We start from the raw sequence: 19,475 nt of genomic DNA, 5'->3' as shown, positions 1-19,475 counted from the left end.
TATTCCTTCGTGCCTCTTTATTGATCCCCGTGTCCATTTTCATGATCCATCGGCTTTTGAAACGGCGGTTGTTTCATTTCATTAAACCTTAACGCCGGCTTCCATCAGCGCGGACATGTTGTTCCCTTCACCCTGAGCTGTCATTAGTGATTGCGTTTCTCTCATGCCCGACACCTTTTCCGCGGCTCACCTGAATTTTTGAACCTTCTGGGGAGGTCACGATCAGCCTTGCTGGAAGGAAGCATTCAGGAACCATAACCATTTATAGGGCAGCGCATTCAAAATGACATATGGGGACGTGTTTCAGAGGGGGGAGAAGGAAAAGGGAAGGGAGAAAAAACAACTAGAGCAAATTAGAAAAGAAGCAGCAGATCGAAGGCAGGACAACATGGCTGAGGTCAGACTTTGGTCTTTTATGCATGGTTGTTTCACTCGCCGTCACCCCTCCGATGACTTCGGGTCTTTGTGTTGATTATGCATGCCATTTCTGTTTGTCAGAAGTCGCCTCTCCCCCCCCTGCGTTTCCCCGCATTTTGCCCATGCTTTCAGAGGCCTGTTTTATCTCAAATTTGAAAACGTGGGCAAAACACGGGGAAGGGGCAGAGGTAGGGTTGCCAAGTCCCTCTGTGCCACCGGCGGGAGGTTTTTGGGGTGTAGCCTGAGAAGGGAGGGGTTTGGGGAGGGGAGGGGTTTGGATGCCATAGAGTCCAATGGCCAAAGCGGCCATTTCCTCCAGGGGAACTGATCTCTATCAGCTGGAGATCAGTTGTAATAGCGGGAGAGCTCCAACTACTACCTGGAGGTTGGAAACCCTAGGCAGAGGGAGAGCAAGGCGACCTCTGATGATCGGAAACGGCATGCATTATCAACACTAGGGTTGCCAGGTCCCTCTTCGTCACCGGCGGGAGGTTTTTAGGGCGGAGCCTGAGGAGGGCAGGGGGAGGGACTTCAATGCCATAGAGTCCAATTGCCAAAGCGGCCACTTTCTGCAGGGAAACTGATTTCTATCGGCTGGTGATCAGTTGCAATAGCAGGAGATCTGCAGCTCATACCTGGAGGTTGGAAACCCTAATCAACACAAAGACCCGAAGACGTCAGAGGGTGACAGCGAGTGAAACAGCCATGCATAAAAGACCTTATAGTGGCAACCTTGGTTTTTTTCATGAAGGTAGGGTTGCCAGCTCTGGGTTGGGAAATACCTGGAGGTTTTGGGGGTGGAGCCTGGGGAGGGAGGAGTTTGGGAAGGAGAAGGACCTCAGCAGGGTATAATGCCATTGAGTCCACCCTCCAAAGCTGCCATTTTCTCCAGGGGAACTGATCTTGGTTGTCTGGAGATCAATTGTAATAGCGGGAGATCTCCAGGTGCCTCCAATTTACATGAAAGACGTGAATCGCTTATCTGCTGTGCCCCCTCATTCTTCACCCTACTTGCCTCACACAAACAACATGATTGAGAGACAGCATCGTGTAATGGTTAAAGGGTTAGGATGTGGGAGATCCAGGCTCAGATCCCCACTGCCATGGAAGCTCCTGGGTGACCTTCAGCCAGTCACTCTCCCTCCGCCTACCTAACAGGGTGGTTGTAAGGATAAAAATGGAATGAGGGAAGGATGATGTTGTAAGCCGCTTTTGGTCCTCATTGGGAAGACAAGTGGGGTATAAAGAAAAATAATAATAAACGAAGCATGGTATGGAGAGAGTGGACAAGGAGAAGCTTTTTTCTCTCTCATGATACCAGAACACAGGGTCAGCTGCTGAAGATGGAGGGTGAGAGATTCCAAACAGATGAAGTATTTCTTCACACAACACATAGTTAAACTGTGGAACTCCCTGCCCCAGGATGTGGTGATGGCTACCAACTTGGAAGGCTTTAAGAGGAGAGTGAACATGTTCATGGAGGAGAGGGCTATTAATGGCTACTAGTCAAAATGGCTACTAGTCATGTCGCATACCTATTCTTTCCAAGATCAGAGGAGCATGCCTAATATATTAGGTGTTGTGAAACACAGGCAGGACGGTGCTGCTGCCATTGTCTTGTTTGTGAGCTTCCTAGAGGCCCCTGGTTGGCCACTGTGTGAACAGACTGCTAGACTTGATGGACCTTGGTCTGATCCAGCAGGGCCTTTCTTATGTAAGCTGAGGCTGGATCAAAGATTCTAAAGTGCTTTCAATATTATCATGACAGATCAGTTTCCATGGGGTAGGCGTCAAGTTGCCAACTCTGGGTTGGGAAATTCCTGGAGATTTGGAAGTGGAGCCTGGGCAGTGGAGGGTTTGGGGAGGAGAGAGCCCTCAGTGGAATATAAAACCATATTCAGCCTCCAGAGCAGCCATTTTCTCTTCGGGAACTGATCCCTGTGGTCTGGAGACCAGTTCTAATTCTGGGAGATCTCGAGGCCCCACCTGGAGACTGGCAACCCTAGGTGGGAGTTTGAAAAATCAGAGTACTACAATAAAATATAATCCTTGTCCCCGACGCTCGCCTGTTGGCGCCAAGCTTCCATTTTGGGTTCTCTCTCTCTCTTCCCCTACACCATCTTGATGGGGGACCGGCTGCAATCCATGTTTAACAGGAGGCCAAGAAGCAGGGGTTTTTTTTTTTTTTTTGGCTTTTCGCCCTTTGCAAGGCAGCCAGCCAGCCGAAGGAACAGCGGCATGCCTCATTCCATCGCTGAAGGAAATCACCACACCAGGGAGAAATACCAGAACATTAATTGAGGGATCTTAGCGTGTGCTTAGCCCCAAAAGGATCCTGCCTCATTAGCGTTCTACCAACGAAAGAACTGTACCTGCATTTCCTTTCCCTGCAAATAGGTCAGACTGTGCCAGTAACAGAATTTAGGGTATTGGAATTGCCCTCCAATGCCTCCCTCACTGCGTTTAACTATTTTTGTCTCACTTTTTGGGTTTTGGTAAATTTCCCATTTCTGTTCATTTCTTTGGCGTGATTGCCTGCTGTTTCCTCATCATGTATACCTCCATTTTACCCCATTTAAGTGCAATCAGTCCCAAAATGCACGCTGGGTTGGACAGCGAGATTTCTATCATATTTCACTAATGGAACTGGAAAAGGGTCGGTCACAGTTTCACCCCAGTGAGGGTAAAGCATGAAAGAAGCTTGAACTTTCTAATCAAACCTGAGTTGCCTCAAAGTTTGGTATCATCCCCAGGACAAGAGATGAACCTTACAAATATATTCCTGTTTCTATCTGGAAAATGTTCAAGCGTGTGTGTGTGCAGGTGTGTTTAGGGTTGCCAACTTTCAGGGAGATCTCCGGCTATTACAACTGATCTCTAGCTGATAGAGATCAGTTCACCTGGAGAAAATAGCTGCTTTGGCAACTGGACTCTGTGACACTTAATATAGATTAAAGCCCCCAAAGGGGTCTTACTGTGGCTGTCTTCTGTTCCATCAAGAGGGGCTGAAGAGGACTTGTAATCCAAGATGATTCCAATTAGGCACGGAACGTTTTGCTCTGGAGAAGATGCACAGGATCGGCTGATCCATTCATCCCAACAGGGAAAAGGGGAAAGGGGAAAGCCCATATCTCGGGACCCCCTGACCCAATGTTCACAAAACTTGGGGGGTATCTTAAGAACACTGGTCTGAAACTCCGCTCAAAGTTTGGGATCTGCACCCCCAAAAATGCACCCCCTGCAGCCATGGAAAGAGAAAAGGGGGGGAGGCGATATTTGATATTTCTGCCCCCACTGAACCCATCTTTACAAAACTTGGGTAGTATCTTAAGAATAATTGACTGAAGCTATGCTAAAAGTTTGGGGGCTATATCCCCAAAAAAGCGCCCCCTGCAGCCACATAAATGGAAAAGGGGGGAGGGAAAAGGGGGAGAGCCCATATCTCGAGACCCCCTGACCCAATGTTTACAAAACTTGAGGGGTATCTTAAGAACACTGGTCTGAAACTCCGCTCAAAGTTTGGGATCTGTACCCCCAAAAATGCGCCCCCTGCAGCCATGGAAAGAAAAAGGGGGGAGCCCATATCTTGGGACACCCTGACCCAATGTTTACAAAACTTGGGGGGTACCTTAAGAAGCTTCATCTGAAGCTCCAGTGAAAGTTTTGTGTCTGTACCCCCAAAAATACGCCCCCTGCAGCCACAGAAAGGAGCGAATGTGCACAAGCACCCCCCCACACACGAGGATTTCGCTCTCTCTCTCTCCCTGGCCGGGCCGCACATCAGCTGATTCCTCCAGTACTCATTCCTGACTGATTGGCCAGAAGAAGACCCAGCTTGCCCACCGATTGGCCGGGGAAGGAGAATGCTGCTTACTGACAGTTATGCTGCTTACTGATGGTCGAATTTGCCGAATTTATTCGCGAACTCCCGAACTCGCTGAATTCGGCCCCCCCGGTTGCCCGCCAGTTTTGAGTTCGGTTCCTCCCGAACTAAAAACCACCGAATCAGGGGAAATTCGGCTGATTTTCAGTTCGGGCCGAACCGAATTGACAGCCCTAGTTGTGAATTTCCTGCATTGTGCAGGGGGTTGGCCTTGATGGCCCTGGTGGTCCCTTCCAACTCGATGATTCTATGATTCTATGTTAGAGGGACAGTGTGTGACTGGCCCAAGGTAACCCAGTGAGCTTCCATGGCAGAACAGAGATTCAAACCTTGGCCTCCCAGGTCATTATCCAGCCTTCTAACCAGTACACCACACTAGGATTGCCAGCTGTGAGTTGGGAAATACCTGGAGATTTGGGGGTGGGGGTGGAGCCTGAGGAGGGTGGGAATTGGAGAGGGGAGGGACTTCAGTGATGAATAATGCCATACAGTCCACCTTGCAAAGCAGCCATTTTCTCCAGGGGAACTGACCTCTGTGGGCTGGAGACCAGTTGCAATCTCAGGAACTCTCCAGCTACCACCTGGAGGTTGGCAACACTATACCACACTGGCTTCCCAATGGCAGCTGGTTTCCTACTGGATGAGAAAGACCTTGGGCCTGATTAGGGTTGCCAACCTCCAGGTACTAGCTGGAGATCTGCTATTGCAACTGATCTCCAGCCAATAGAGATCAGTTCACCTGGAGAAAATGGCCGCTTTGCAATTGGACTCTGTGGAATTGAAGTCCTTCCCCTCCCCAAACCCTGCCCTACTCAGGTTCCTCCCCAAAAACTCCACACCAGCGGTGAAGAAGGACCTGGCAAACCTAGGTCTGATCCAGCAAAGCTTTATGAACTTAAATTCCTTTTCTTGCTATTGGTTTTTTAACCGTCAAAACCCTCCCCTTGCCCCTGTTTCTCTGTTCCCTTTCCCTTTCCCCATTCTCTCCCTTCCTTCTTCTTTTCCCCACCCACAGGACTCCACAGAATGGAGCAAGAATGAGAGGAAAAAGGCAGGCAGAAAAGCATGAACTGGAGGGTTGTTGAGTACCTCTACTTCCTCTTTATATGGGACCATATCACAGGACAGCCCTCCCACCAGGAAGCAGCTGTTACCAACCAACATGTCTCCAAGGAATTTGATTGGCTTATTTCAGACAGGGGGCCCTTCCACCACTCACGGAGCTACTTATCCTTTGTGGAAAGACATCGTCAAGGATTTACAACCCGATATAAAATATACAGGTACGTTGAGCGCCGTTTTTTTTGGTTGCTTTTTAAAAAAAAACTACTATCCAGGTTGTATTTAGTGGTTCAGGCTTGACCGTTCAGCTAGACGTCTGTGAATCAAGGCAGGCTTGCAGCAACCATGAATTGGTCCACCGTCCATGGACACCTAGGGATGAGTCTGTAATTTTCTGCATCCGCATTTCTCCGTGGATTCTGGAGTTGGCTGATTGAGTAGGCTGCAGTAGGGTTCTGAGCGGACTTGCTTAGGATTGTTCCCAAGGAATTATCCATTTTACCATTTTTTGTTTAGTTTCCAAATTTTGTGCAGAGGACTGTAACTCATTCCTTCGGCTCCTTTGAATCTTCAGTTCTCTTCCATGCGATACGCATATGTGCACTAATAAAACATTGCAAAAGAGCAATCTTGACGTGGCTGTATGTAATCTTGTAACAAGATTCTTTTTGGATGGTATTTTACCAGTGAACAGAAACACATATGCACATCAATAAAACATAGTCCACAAATACAAACTGTGAAGCAGCCATGTATATGGTCATTGCTCTATCTGTCTATCTGTCTATCTGTCTATCTGTCTATCTGTCTATCTGTCTATCTGTCTATCTGTCTATCTGTCTATCTATCTATCTATCGCCAGGTCCCTTTTTGCAACCGGCGGGAGGTTTTTGGAGCGGAGCCTGAGGAGGGCGGGGTTTGAGGAGGGGGAGGGACTGGCCAAAGTGGCCATTTTCTCCAGGTGAACTGATCTCTATCGGCTGGAGATCAGTTATAATAGCAGGAGATCTCCAGCTATTACCTGGTAGTTGGCAACCCTTATATATATATATATATATATATATATATATATATCTCTCTCTCTCTCTCTCTCTCTCTCTCTCTCCTCTCTCTCTCTCTCTCTCTCTCTCTCTCTCTCTCTCTCTCTCTCTCTCTCTCTCTCTCTCTCTCTCTCTCTCTCTCTCTCTCTCTCTCTCTCTCTCTCTCTCCTCTCTCTCTCTCTCTCTCTCTCTCTCTCTCTCTCTCTCTCTCTCTCTCTCTCTCTCTCTCTCTCTCTCTCTCTCTCCTCTCTCTCCTCTCTCTCTCTCTCTCTCTCTCTCTCTTCCCCCCCCCCCCTAACTAGTACTGTTTTATCACTGCATGCTGAATGGAGATGGGGCCTGGAAATGTTCTATTAACCTGCACAGTTATTTATGGTTGAAACATGCCTGTGATTTGCACCAGTTCAGTGTATGGTTGTGCCAGTGTTCTTTCAGATAGTGTTGGGTTCAGGAGCACGTGTGCACATCAGAACAAGCACTTACAAAAAGAAATCATGATGCCTTTGCATGTGTACGCTCAGAGAAGTCTTCTTCTTCTTCTTCTTCTTCTGTTTTATTAATGTGTGTGTGTGTTCATCCAAAGTGGAATAGATGCAAATGAATGGAAGGGACTGAAAACAGCGCCCAATTGTGTACACTCCAATTCCAAAATAAAATGTAGAAATAAAACCAGAATGAAAGGGGAGCAGAATACAGGGCAGAGTTAGATTCTGGAACAATAAAAAAATGCAACAAAAGCAATTCGCTCATCCCTCCCTGGGACTTCCTGTTAACTTACCTGGTGCCCTTGTTGTTGGTGTTTGGATGTCAAGCAAAGACCTTACTTGCATGTACTGTTGGCTGTCTCCTTAGTTTAGATCTGCTTAGTTTTGGATTGATGAGTTTCTGGCGGTTGTACTGTGGCTGGTTTTTTGGTCTTCTGTATTTTAACCGTCGATTATTTATAACAGTCATCTGTTACTAATTTGACCAGCTGCTTGGATCATTTTTGGAACAGCAGGATATAACTATTTGAGTAAATAATACATGAAATATATATTTGGAGAAACTGCAGTTGGGCAGCTGGGAAGGAGATTAGTGCTCTCTTGTGCATGCGCTAACTTAAAAAGAATGGCATTCCCAAAGGCAAAAACTGGGACGATGATTATTTTGATACCAGATTGGTAAACCTGGTTTTCCTAAAATGGTAAAATACAAGATGAATAAAATAAAATTTTAAAAGTTGGTTAGCAAAATAAATACATAAATAAATAATCATCAGCTAAAAAAATATCAGAAATCTGATGGGAAGAAAGTAGATTCCTTTGAAATGGGGCGTTGGAGAAGAGTGTTACAGATACCCTGGACTGCCAAAAAATAATAATCAGTGGGTTCTAACTCAAATCAAGCCTGAACTGACCCTAGAAGCTAAAATGACTAAACTGAGGCTATCGTACTTTGATCACATCATGAGAAAACAAGAGCCACTGGAAAAGACAATCATGCTAGGAAAAGTTGAGGGCAGCGGGAAAAGAGAAAGACCCAACAAGAGATGGATTGACTCAATTAAGGAAGCCACAGCCCTCAATTTGGAAGATCTGAGCAAGGCTGTTAAGGATAGGATGTTTGGAGGACATTGATTCATAGGGTCGCCATGAGTCGGAAGCGACTTAATGGCACTTAACACACACACACACACAATATACAACAGGTAACAACAAAATGGCAAACTAGTTGCAAGCAGAGTCACTAACTAAGGGAGCTTTCACACAACCTGAATGATGTACTTTCAGTCCACTTTCAATGCACTTTAACAATCATTTGCATGTGGATTTTGCCATTTCACACAGTAAAAAAAAGCTGCAAAGTGGATTGGAAGTGCATTATTCAGCTTGTGTGAAAGCGCCCTAAGCGTGCATCATAGTTCTAGGTCTCTGTCGTTCAACAGAGGATGCCAAGATAGGGACAGAGACTAGAAAACATCAACTAACCTTGGTAAATAGAGACCAGAGGATATTGTGTTGGCCAGATTCAGTCTTCCAGCATATCATACAACCCCCTTTTGAGCACTTTTAAGTGGAAGATAATAAAAGTACAAAAGGTCATCAACTTTTCTTCTTTATGATCTTGGGAGAGTTGTAGGTCTTGATTTTGGTACAAGGTTGGGATTAGAAGGTTGTCTTCAGAAGACATGTGAGTTCCTGGTGTCTGTTTCATCCAAGGTGGAATACGAATCACCTAAACTTCATGATGCACCCTACTTCTCTCCAGTGTTCGAGGAGCATGCCTATTCTATTAGGAAAGAGCAAGAGTCCAGTAGCACCTTAAAGACTAACAAAAAATATTTTCTGGCAGGGTATGAGCTTTCGTGAGCCACAGCTCATTTCTTCAGATACAGCTAGAATGTGAATCCATCTGTCTTTAAGTAGAGGAGAGTGAATTCAGACAAGCATTAGTATGTAAATGTTAACAGTATGTAAATGTGAATAGCAGGCATGAAGGGATTAGGTGTGATATGCAGAAGAGTCTGTGATGTCCAGGGGAGAGATGGGTGTGGAGAAATCAGCATTGGTAATGGCTCATTATCAATGCTGATTTCTCCACACCCATCTCTCCCCTGGACATCACAGACTCTTCTGCATATCACACCTAATCCCTTCATGCCTGCTATTCACATTTACATACTGTTAACATTTACATACTAATGCTTGTCTGAATTCACTCTCCTCTACTTAAAGACAGATGGATTCACATTCTAGCTGTATCTGAAGAAGTGAGCTGTGGCTCACGAAAGCTCATACCCTGCCAGAAAATATTTTTTGTTAGTCTTTAAGGTGCTACTGGACTCTTGCTCTTTTCTACTACTGCAGACAGACTAACACGGCTACCCACTGTGAATTATTATATTAGGGGCTGTGAAACACGGTCAGGATGCTGCTGCAGTCTTCTTGTTTGTGGGCTTCCTAGAGGTTGGCCACTGTGTGAACAGACTGCTGGACTTGATGGGCCTTGGTCTGATCCAGCATGGCTTTTCGTATGTTCTTATACCATTTCCTACTGCCCATGTTTTTTTCTTTAGAAAGCTAACAGTGAACTGCCTATAAAGAATAAGATTGTTGTATCTGCCTGAATCTCACTGATGAGTTAGCAATCCTTAAAGTCTCACAACAGATGGTCATTTGGGATCCACCCAGCTGTGACTTGATGGGCTGTAAACTTGAAACATGACACTGTGCAGCATAAGCTTCTGCCCCAATTAAATTTCCCTGGAGAAGTTTGGTGGATGCGGGTCCTCCGGCTCAGCATTTCACTGAATGCTGTGTTTGAGGTTGGGAAAGATTTTTTTATCGAAGAAGAAGAGGAGGAAGAAGAAGAAGCAGAAGCAGCAACAGCAGCTGTCAAGTTGCAACCCAATTCATGGTGACCTCATCCATGGGTGTTCTGGGCAAGAGATGAGCAGAGGTGGGTTACCACTGCCTCTGCATAGCAACTATAGTCTTTGTTGGTTGTTTCCCGTGCATGGCGCTGCTATGCCACTCTCCAGCGCCAGGGTTAGTGCCTCTGGAAGTCTATATGGCAAAGATTAGATCTTTTCTGCTTTACAGAGCCCCGATAGGGTTTCCACACTTTCCTCTAAAATTGAATCTTTGCAATCAAAAATTCTATGTGCCATCTTTCAAGCGCCTAATTGCATTTCAAACTATAGCTTATATTTAGAGGCCGGTCATGGCTGCATCTCAGTGTTAGCATGGAAAGCTGTGGTGAAAATCAGATGTTTTCCTATTAGATCAGGGTTTTCTTCCTGATCTTTTAAAATGGATTGAGCTTGACCCTTTTATGTCTTCTTGGACAAACATAGTAGACAAAAGACTTTAAAGTTTACAAATTTCCTACTCAAGTTTTCCCCCAGTCCTCCCTTCAGTAATGAATAAGATACTCACAGATTTAGAACAAAGGGGCCATCTTGAAATATGTGGTGATGCCAAAAGGAAATGTGCACCCTCGTTCTGGGGACACTGCACCCCGTCTATTCCACTGCTTCCAGGTTGTATAGAATTCATAACTATTCCAACCTTTCAAAGACTTTTCTTCTTCGCCAGATACAATGTCTTACCCCTCAACTAATTATTTGGCAGATTCTTAGATAGTCCAATCGAACAGAAAGTCTGCCTGTGTGGAAAGGCAAAGACAGAAACACCCATTTTTTATTCAATTGTGATGTGTATTCTTCTATGAATTCTCCTTTTATTACTCCATTGATTTCTTTATGTTCTCACGACTATCATTTAAGCCTGAGGAGGACGAGGTTTGGGATGGGAGGGACTTCAATGCCATAGAGTCCAATTGCCAAAGCGGCCATTGTCTCCAGGTGAACTGATCTCTGTTGGCTGGAGATCAGTTGTAATAGCAGGAGATCTCTAGCTAGTATCTGGAGGTTGGCAACCCTACAAAATGTCCATATGCATACAAGCACTCATTTTACACTGGGACTGGAACCGGTAAGGGCCCCTTTCACTGGCACAAGCGGCATTTACGCTGGCACTGGGGTCACATCACCTCCTCATCACTCCCCCCCTTGTGGATTGCACAGTTACTGTTATAGTGCATTCCTGACCAGAATGCCTGCACCGGGCTTAGGAAGCAACGGAGCAGCGCTGCCTCCTAGGGTTCTGGCCTGGCGCAACCTCTGCCTGGTGCAACCCTCATACGGTTGCACGGGAGATACACCCATGGCATATCTCCGGGGGGGGAGAAGGGGCGTTCCCGAGCCGAAACGGCCTAGGAGGCCACCCCGGCTGGTGCCGTGACCCCCCAGGAATGCCTCCCGTGACACCATTGCGGCTTTTGCCATCGGGCTCTGTTGGCATCTGGGCCCGGCGCTGCCGCTCCAGTGACCAGAGACCGGTGTCCGGCTTTGCATGCCGGCACTGGGGCCACAAAAGCCGGTGTGCACCTCCCGGACACTGACGCTGTGGGCCCTTGTGCCGGTGTGGGCATTCGCCGGCCTCCAAAGGCCTTTGGTGAGGGCCGCCTCCGCATTTCAGGAATGCGCTGTAAGTGGACCTTCCTTTGTTCAGAAACATCCATTGGTATGAAATACCACAATTAGGTTTTCTTTCATTCAGAAAATACATCTCACCAGTATCGACAACCATGCCAGCTACCTTTTTGCCGCTTGACCCCATTCTAAGTGGTGGTTTTGGCTTCTAAACCCTCAGGACGAGAGTATTTTGCTGCTTCCATATGCAATTTAAGACAAATACAGGTTAAATGTTTTAAAAGGAACATACTGATTTAAAGACATTCAAAGTTTGTGGAGGTGAAGCTAAAAAAAAAATGCCCCTATGTAGTCAAAAGGAAGAAATTACATTGTTTACTGGTAGGGTTGCCAGGTCCCTCTCGCCACCAGCGGGAGGTTTTTTGGGCAGAGCCTGAGGAGGGTGGGGTTTGGGGAGAGGACTTCAATGCCATAGAGTCCAGTGGCCAAAGTGGCCATTAGCTCCAGGTGAACTGATCTCAATCGGCTGAAGATCAGTTGTAATAGCAGATCTCCAGCTAGTACCTGGAGGTTGGCAACCCTGTTTGCTGGTGTAAGACGCTTTGCACATCCAGTGCCTGTCAAATATTTATAGGGATCACTATTACCTTGCTCTCGCGTGAACTAGCTGCAACCGCTGGAATTGGTGTGTGTTAAGTACACAATGAGGATATCACTGTGGCTGTTCACAGAGACAGAAGGTAATTCAAAATTTATCACAAAATTGTAACTTGAACAGGTGTAGCATAACTCTTTAACCATACATGGAGCAAATGTTTGCAAACCCAGCCTGGGGAATACACCTTTTCTCTCCTCCAATAAAAGACTGATAAAATAACTGTTAGGGTTGCTTTAGTCATAATTAAAAAATGAGATTTTACATGGTTTGAAATTGCTCATTTCACAGTAAAATGTTGCCATTTCAGGGCACAGACTAAAAAAAATAGACTTTTTGTGATGAAATAGAAGACATTTGTTAATATCAGAAAACAGTTCTGTCACATTAAGATATATACACTTCCCGTACTTACAGTGGGATTAACACACTGAATTGACATCTGTTATAAGAGACAAGCTGAACTGGTCACAGTTGTAAAGACTTTACAAAGAAGGACTGTTCAGCATAAGATAAGGCCTGTTGGATCAGGCTAATGGCCCATCTAGTATAGCATACTGTTTTCACTAGATGTGTCCAGGAAGCTTAAAAGTACAGCATGGAGACAACAGCCCCTTTCCCACTGCTTGCACCCACCCCTTCCAGCCACAGGTATTCAACAGTCAGTTGCCTCTGAAAGTGGAGGAACAGCTGGGAAGAACCTCTTTTTAAAACCCTGGGAAACATCACTCCAAATTAGAGTAGAATTATAGATTCATAGAGTTTGAAAGGAACACCAGGGTCATCCAGTCCAACCCCCTGCACAATGCAGGAAATTCACAACTACCTCTCCCCCTCACGCCCCCAGTGACCCCTACTCCATCCCCAGAAGATGGCCAAGATGCCCTCCCTCTCATGATCTGCCTAAGGTCATAGAATCAGCCTTGCTGACAGATGGCCATCTAGCCTCTGATTAAAAGCCTCCAGGGAAGGAGAGCTTACCACTTCCCGAGGAAGCCTGTTCCACTGAGGAACTGCTCAAACTCTTAGAAAAATCTTCCTAATGTCTAGACGGAAACTCTTTTGATTTAATTCCAACCTGTTGGTTACAGTCTGACCTTTTGGGGCAACAGGAAACCACTCTGCACCATCCTCTAGATGACAGCCCTTCAAGTGCTTGATGGTTATCATATCACCTCTCAATCTTCTCCTCTTCAGGCTAAACATACCAAGCTCCTTCAACCTTTCCTCATAGGACGGTCTCCAGACCCCTCACCGTCTTTGTAGCCTTCCTCTGGACACGGTCCAGCTTGTCTACATCCTTCTTCAATTGCAGTGCCCAAAACTGAACACAATAGATAATAGACTTACCATGTCTACTGCTCTGGTATAACATCACTGCACTAGGGCGACATTCTAGGATTCCAATATAATTCTATGGTAAACCCATAGATTTTTAGAGGAATCCTAGAGTGTAGCTCCAGTGCGATCAATGATGTCATTTCTAGGTTCACACCAGAAGTGACATTGCAGTGTTAGACTGATTAACATGAGCCCCTGCCAAAGCTCCCACCAAGTGCCGGTGCTTGGCTGGAGACCCTATAGTAGACAATACTGAGCTAGATAGCCCAGTCATCTGATTCAGTATAAGCAGGGTTGCCAGCTTTGGGTTAGGAAATACCTGGAAATTTTAGGAGTGGAGCCTGAGGAGGGCGGGGTTTGGAGAGGGGAGGGACTTCAATAAGGCATAATACCATACAGTCCACCTTCCAAAGCGGCCATTTTCTCCAGTTGAACTGATCTCTGTCACCTGGAGATCAGTTGTAATAGCAGGAGATCTCCAGCCACCACGTGCAGGTTGGAAACCCTAAGTATAAGGCACTTTCAAACATTACAGGGACTTTTCTGCTGTGGCACCTCAACTATGCAATGTGGCATAGAGGTTAGTGTATCAGAAAAACAGCATACTGTTGAAACCAAGCCAAAATATTTCTTTTTTACCCAAGCTTTTAACTAAGGAGTTTTATCTTTTAGCTGTTCTATCAGCTGGAGATTGCCTGTAATATCAGGAGATCTCCAGGTAGTACCTGGAGGTTGGCAACCCTATCTGTGGTCTTCTTGTGGGCTGAGGTCTGGATATCTGATTAGGGTGCACAACCATTGTTTTAAGCTGTTTGTAACGTCTTGGTTATATATTAATAAATGCATGACTTCATATGGTATCTCATGGTATTATTGTTGTTTGTCCACTGACTCAGGGAAGACCCTAGAGAAGCAGCATATAATTTTCCTTAGTAAAAATTAATAAATGTTTCAAATCCTCATCTCTCATGAAACTCATTGGCTATCTCAGGATGGCCTCATTCTCTAAGTCTAAAAATGGAAGAGGGGAAGTTGATATGATGAACTGCTTTGGCATGGATTAAATGTTGGCTCAGTATAGGATCTCCTCTGGTTTATTCCTGACTTCTTCAATCCTGGGCATTGCACAAATACCAGAAAACAGAGAGACCCTTCACAGAAAAAAACGACGAAGGGTACAAAGAAACTTATTCTGTATGGCTTTTGTTCAGTTTATGACTCCGTACAAGAGCGTCTATATTTGTTTTGTTTTGATGTAACATGAATACAGAATGGATTCTGGATATCTTATTAGGGCTACTGGATGTGTGTCGGCAACTTCTGGGAGCTTCTAGGGGTAGGGGAGGAGCACACTTCTGAATGCATACCCTGACGTGATGCCGCAGCATTGCGGTGACACTCTAGGAATTTCCCAAATTTCTAAGTCTAAGATTCACCAAGCAGCAGTGTGAGCTAGAAGCCTAGAGATCCCCTGGAATTAAAAATGATCTCCAGCCAGGGTTGCCAGTTCCACCCTGGCCTCCAGCAGGGGGCAAGGGTAGGGTTGCCAGTTCCAGGAGGGGAAATTCCGGGAGATTTGGGGGTGGAGTCTGGGGATAGGGTTGCCAGATGCCTCTTCGCCATCAATGGGTGGTTTTGGGGGAAGAGCCTGAGGAGGACCAAATTTGGGGAGGGGAGGGACTTCAGTGCCAATAAGTCCAATTGCCAAAGTGGCCATTTTTTCCAGGGGAACTGATCTCTATCGGATGGAGATCATCTGTAATATCAGGAGATCTCCAGCTAGTACCTGGGGGTTGGCAACCCTGCCTGGGGAGGACAGGGACCTCAGTGGGGTACAATGCCAAAGAGTCCCTCCTTCAAAGCATCCTTTTCCTCCAGGGGAACTGTTCTCTGTAGTCTGGAGATGAGCTGTAATTCTGGGAGATCCCCAGGCTCCACCTGGTGGCTGGCATCCCTATCGCCAGACTACAGAGATCAGTTCCCTGGGAGAAAATGGCAGCTTCAGAGGGTGGACTCTATGGCGTTATACCTTGCTGAGGTCTCTCCCCTCACCTTTCCCAGGTTCCACTCCTAAATCTCCAGGAATTCCAACCCAGGGCTGGCAACCCTGCTGGCTGCCCAGTGTAGGATTGCTTGGTACTGTTTTATAAGAACTTTGAAAACCTAGTTTTCTAGGTATCTTGAGAACCTGATACACAAGGAAGTCCCCCCCACCCTTTCTAATTTTCTTTGTATTTGTAGAAATAAAAAATATTTTTGAAAAACTTGAAAAATGAGAAGGGCAGAGCAATGTAGAAAAAAAACACCATCTATGTACAGGACTAGATGGGTCTCGAGGTCCTTGGAGGAAGTATAATCTGAATAGTACTATAATTAGGGTTGCCGGGTCCATCTTCACCACCAGCGGGAGGTTTTTGGGGCGGATCCTGAGGTAGGTGGGGTTTGGGGAGGGCTTTCAATGCCATAGAGTCCAATTGCCAAAGTGGCCATTTTCTCCAGGGAAACTGAGAAATCAGATGTAATAGTGGTGCCTGGAAATCAGATGTAATAGCGGGAGATCTCCAGCCACCACCTGGAGGTTGGCAACCAAACCCATGAGATCCAATATTGCTTGCACAGCAAAAGTGGCTTTCCCTGCCCCTGTGTGAAAGCAGCCTCGGATTCTGTTTCTTGAGTCTCACTTTCTTTTTTCTTTTTTATACTGACCCGAGTGGGATTGAACTCAGGCGGCACCCTTCCGTACGTACAACTTCCAATCCTTAATTGTAACATCGTACCTTGTTTAGCAGTAATTTCCCCCAAGTGTCTTGTTGTGAAAGAACATGGACACAGTGCATTAGAATCATGCGGTTTGCACTGGAAACCTGCTGAGATAATGGTGCCCTTGGCATGCCGTGATGAACGCGGAAAGCCAGCGGAAGGATTTGGGAAGACTTTTGCAACGCAGGCACAATTCTGCCAGATTCACTCTGACCCCAGTAATGGGGAAAATATCTTCCTGGCAATTGTGGCTGCACTGGACTTTTGACTGCTATATTCTTCAATCACATCCCTGTCAACTTTCGAAAATAGGAAAGAGGAGTTAGGGTTGCCAACCTCCAGGTGGGATTATTCAAAAACACAGATGTAGGCTGGAAACAAGAAAGGATTCTTGTCGGGTCGACATCACACAAGTCACTGTGTATGAAAATTTGTTCATGATTAACAGCGTTCTGAAATTGCAAACAAAAGCTGTTCTGAGAGAGGATCCAGACGTCATAAATATATGTCCTTCAGGGTAGCTGAAGAAATATTGCTATCCAACTGGAATTAAGGACAATTATGGACATCATGTTCATAATTTATGAAAGAAAGACACTAGAAGCTTAATTGTTGATTTCTGTTGATCTTTATTGTTTCTTAAAAGAAATATTTTGCCTTGTTGCATATACAGTTCTGTACATTCAGTTCTTTTGGTTGAGAAGGCACTATGAAGTAACAGTGCAACCTTATAAGATATATAAAAAAATATTGACATAAGTGAATTATTAGCCTACATCTGTGTTTTTGAATACTACCAATTTACAGTTGAATTTACAATTTTTTGAATAAAACCTCCAGGTGGGGCCTAGAGTTCTCCTGGAATTACAACTTATCTCCAGCCAACAGAGATCAGTTCCCGTAGAGTAAGTGGCACCCTTGGAAGGTGGACTCTATGGCATTATACCTTGCTGAGGTCCCTCCTCAATCCTCATCCTTCCCAGGCCACAACCCCAAATGTCCAGGAATTTCCCAGCCCAGATTTGGCAACATTAGAATTAGTCCAGACTAGGGTTGCCAGGTCCCTCTTTGCCACCGGCGGGCGGTTTGGGGGCGGAGCATAAGGAAGGTGGGGTTTGGGGATGGGCTTCAATGTCATAGAGTCCAATTGCCAAAGCGGCCATTTTCTCCAGGTGAACTGATCTCTATAGGCTTAAAATCAGTTGTAATAGCGGGAGATTTCCAGCTATTACCTGGAGGTTATAAACAAACCTAGGATTTGCCAACCTCCAGGAACTAGCTGGAGATCTCCCACTATTACAACTGATCTCCAGCCGATACAGATCAGTTTCCCTGGAGAAAATGGCCACCTTGGCAATTGGACTCTATGGCACTGAAGTCCCTCCCCTCTCCAAACCATGCCCTTTTCAGGCTCCACCCCAAAAACCTCCCGCCGGTGGCGGAGAGGAACCTGGCAACCCTATCACTCCTCCATTGTGCACAGGGAAAATGTAAGGGAGACTATCATCTTAACTGGGCCGTTTTAATTCCCTAAACTGCCTTCAATTGGGATAGAGTTCCCAACACTGCCTTGGCAAATACTGGGAGATTTGGGGGGCAGTGCCTGGGGAGGGCAGAGTTGGGGACGATATGACGTCATTGGGTGACGCTCTAGGTTGCTTCCCCTAGTCTCTGTGGTCTTTAGCACAGAGATTAGGGGAAATGCCTAGAGCGTCGGTATTTGGAGACCATTCCCCCCCCCCACACACACACACTCTTTGGTTTCCTCAGGGTCAGGAAATGGGGGCTGGGAGCAGATAAATCCACACCTCAGGTGGGCAAATGGGAGGCCTAAAGTTGGGATGTCTGCATTCTTACATTTTGTGTGTACGATCCAGAGAAAGACCTCATCAGGTATTCAGAGTGGCGCGGGGACACCTTCTCCATCGAGCGCTCTAGGCACCCTGCCATCGCTTCAGATGGCATCCAGCGCTGAATAGTAAATGGAGGAACACAGAAATGTTGATGCCACAAAGCTATTTTTGATCACGAGTTACTTACACAAGCTGTTTTGTACCAGAGCGAAGGAGGCAAGTCGGGAGACCTCAGTGACTACTCTTTAAAAAAAAAAAAAAATTCATTATGGCTCTCCCATCTGCTGTAATTCTTGAACATTTATGGACGCAGATTCGTTCTGACATCCATTCAGAATGTGAAATTAATCATTCTCTCATCCCCCTCGTCGTATCAGCCCTTCTTGTTCAGTCCTTGTACTTACTTCGCTCCTTCTTTGAAAGTCCTCTCTTGTGAAGCTCTTCTTTCTCCGCTTCTGAATTCAGGCTGCTTCTCACAACATGGTCTCTGCATTGGGGAAGGTTTCTATTTACATAGGCTGTATCACTGGGTAGGATGCAAGAAAGCCCTCAGGAGCAATACCATCTTTAATTTTGATTTTCTGCTCCAGAACGATAGATTTATGTGAGATACACACATACCTTTACAGATTTCTCTGGCTGGCATTTGCATTATCAAAATATGTTAAGGCTTCCTGAATAATCAGTCTTTTTAGTTCCTGTGCAGGCCTATTTCATTCAGTCACACAGCATTGTGGGTTTCATGATGTAAAGTTGTAGAAATAGTAGTTTCAGTTCCCATCCATGCATATTTCTTTCATCACAGTCACACAGCAACATGGGTTTTGCGATACTGGCAACCTTACATAGCAGGAGATCTCCAGCTACTACCTGGAGGTTGGCAACCCTACTACAGAGATCAATTCCCCTGGAGAAAACGGATGCTTTGGAGGGTGGCATTGTACCCCACTGAGGTTCCTGTCCTTCTCAGGATCCACCCTCAAATCTCCTGGAGTTTCCCAACCTGGATCTGGCAAACCTACCCATCCCCCCATCCTTCGCCGGTGACCAGGGTGGACCTGGCAAATCTAAGGGGGTGGCTTGAGATTGTTGGCTTTCTGGGTGCATCTTGTTGGCCCAAGATGCTGGGCTAGGTGGTCTAATCCAGCAGGACTCTTCTCAGCTTGTTTTGGAAGCTACTAACTAGAACTTTAGCAGTGCCATTTCCTTTAACCCACCATCTTTGTTTATCCAGGTAAAAGGAGGGGGGATTTATGTGTGTGTGTTTGTGTGTGCTTTGTACCCTGTGATGAGAAACTTCAGGAACATTCATGTGGCAGATGAAGGATGGAGGGGAGAGAGAAAGATGAAAAGGATATTCTTGTTGGCAAATTGATGGCGGATCAGCACTGCGAGGCATGGGGGGGAGAAAAAAAACCAGCCAAGATTTGCATAGCCTGCATTATGGATGCATCCCTGGCATGCTCCCTGGCTTGTACTTAGCAGA

The 19,475-nt window shown here is 45.9% G+C and overlaps 1 protein-coding gene across 1 annotated transcript in view; it reads left to right on the top strand.

Moving 5' to 3' along the window:
• Positions 1–5,320: 5,320 nt before the first annotated feature.
• BRINP1 (BMP/retinoic acid inducible neural specific 1) overlaps positions 5,321–19,475 on the top strand; it is a 95,185-nt gene continuing 81,030 nt past the window's right edge. The window contains exon 1 of the mRNA XM_056860488.1: positions 5,321–5,583. Within this exon, the coding sequence (XP_056716466.1) occupies positions 5,366–5,583 (218 nt within the window). The 5' untranslated portion in view covers positions 5,321–5,365. The remainder of the gene's footprint in view (positions 5,584–19,475) is intronic.

The sequence above is a fragment of the Euleptes europaea genome, chromosome 14, assembly GCF_029931775.1.
Source record: "Euleptes europaea isolate rEulEur1 chromosome 14, rEulEur1.hap1, whole genome shotgun sequence".
Lineage (NCBI taxonomy): Eukaryota > Metazoa > Chordata > Lepidosauria > Squamata > Sphaerodactylidae > Euleptes > Euleptes europaea.
Note: the sequence above shows the minus strand (reverse complement) of the source record. Positions and strands in the feature narration are given on the sequence as shown.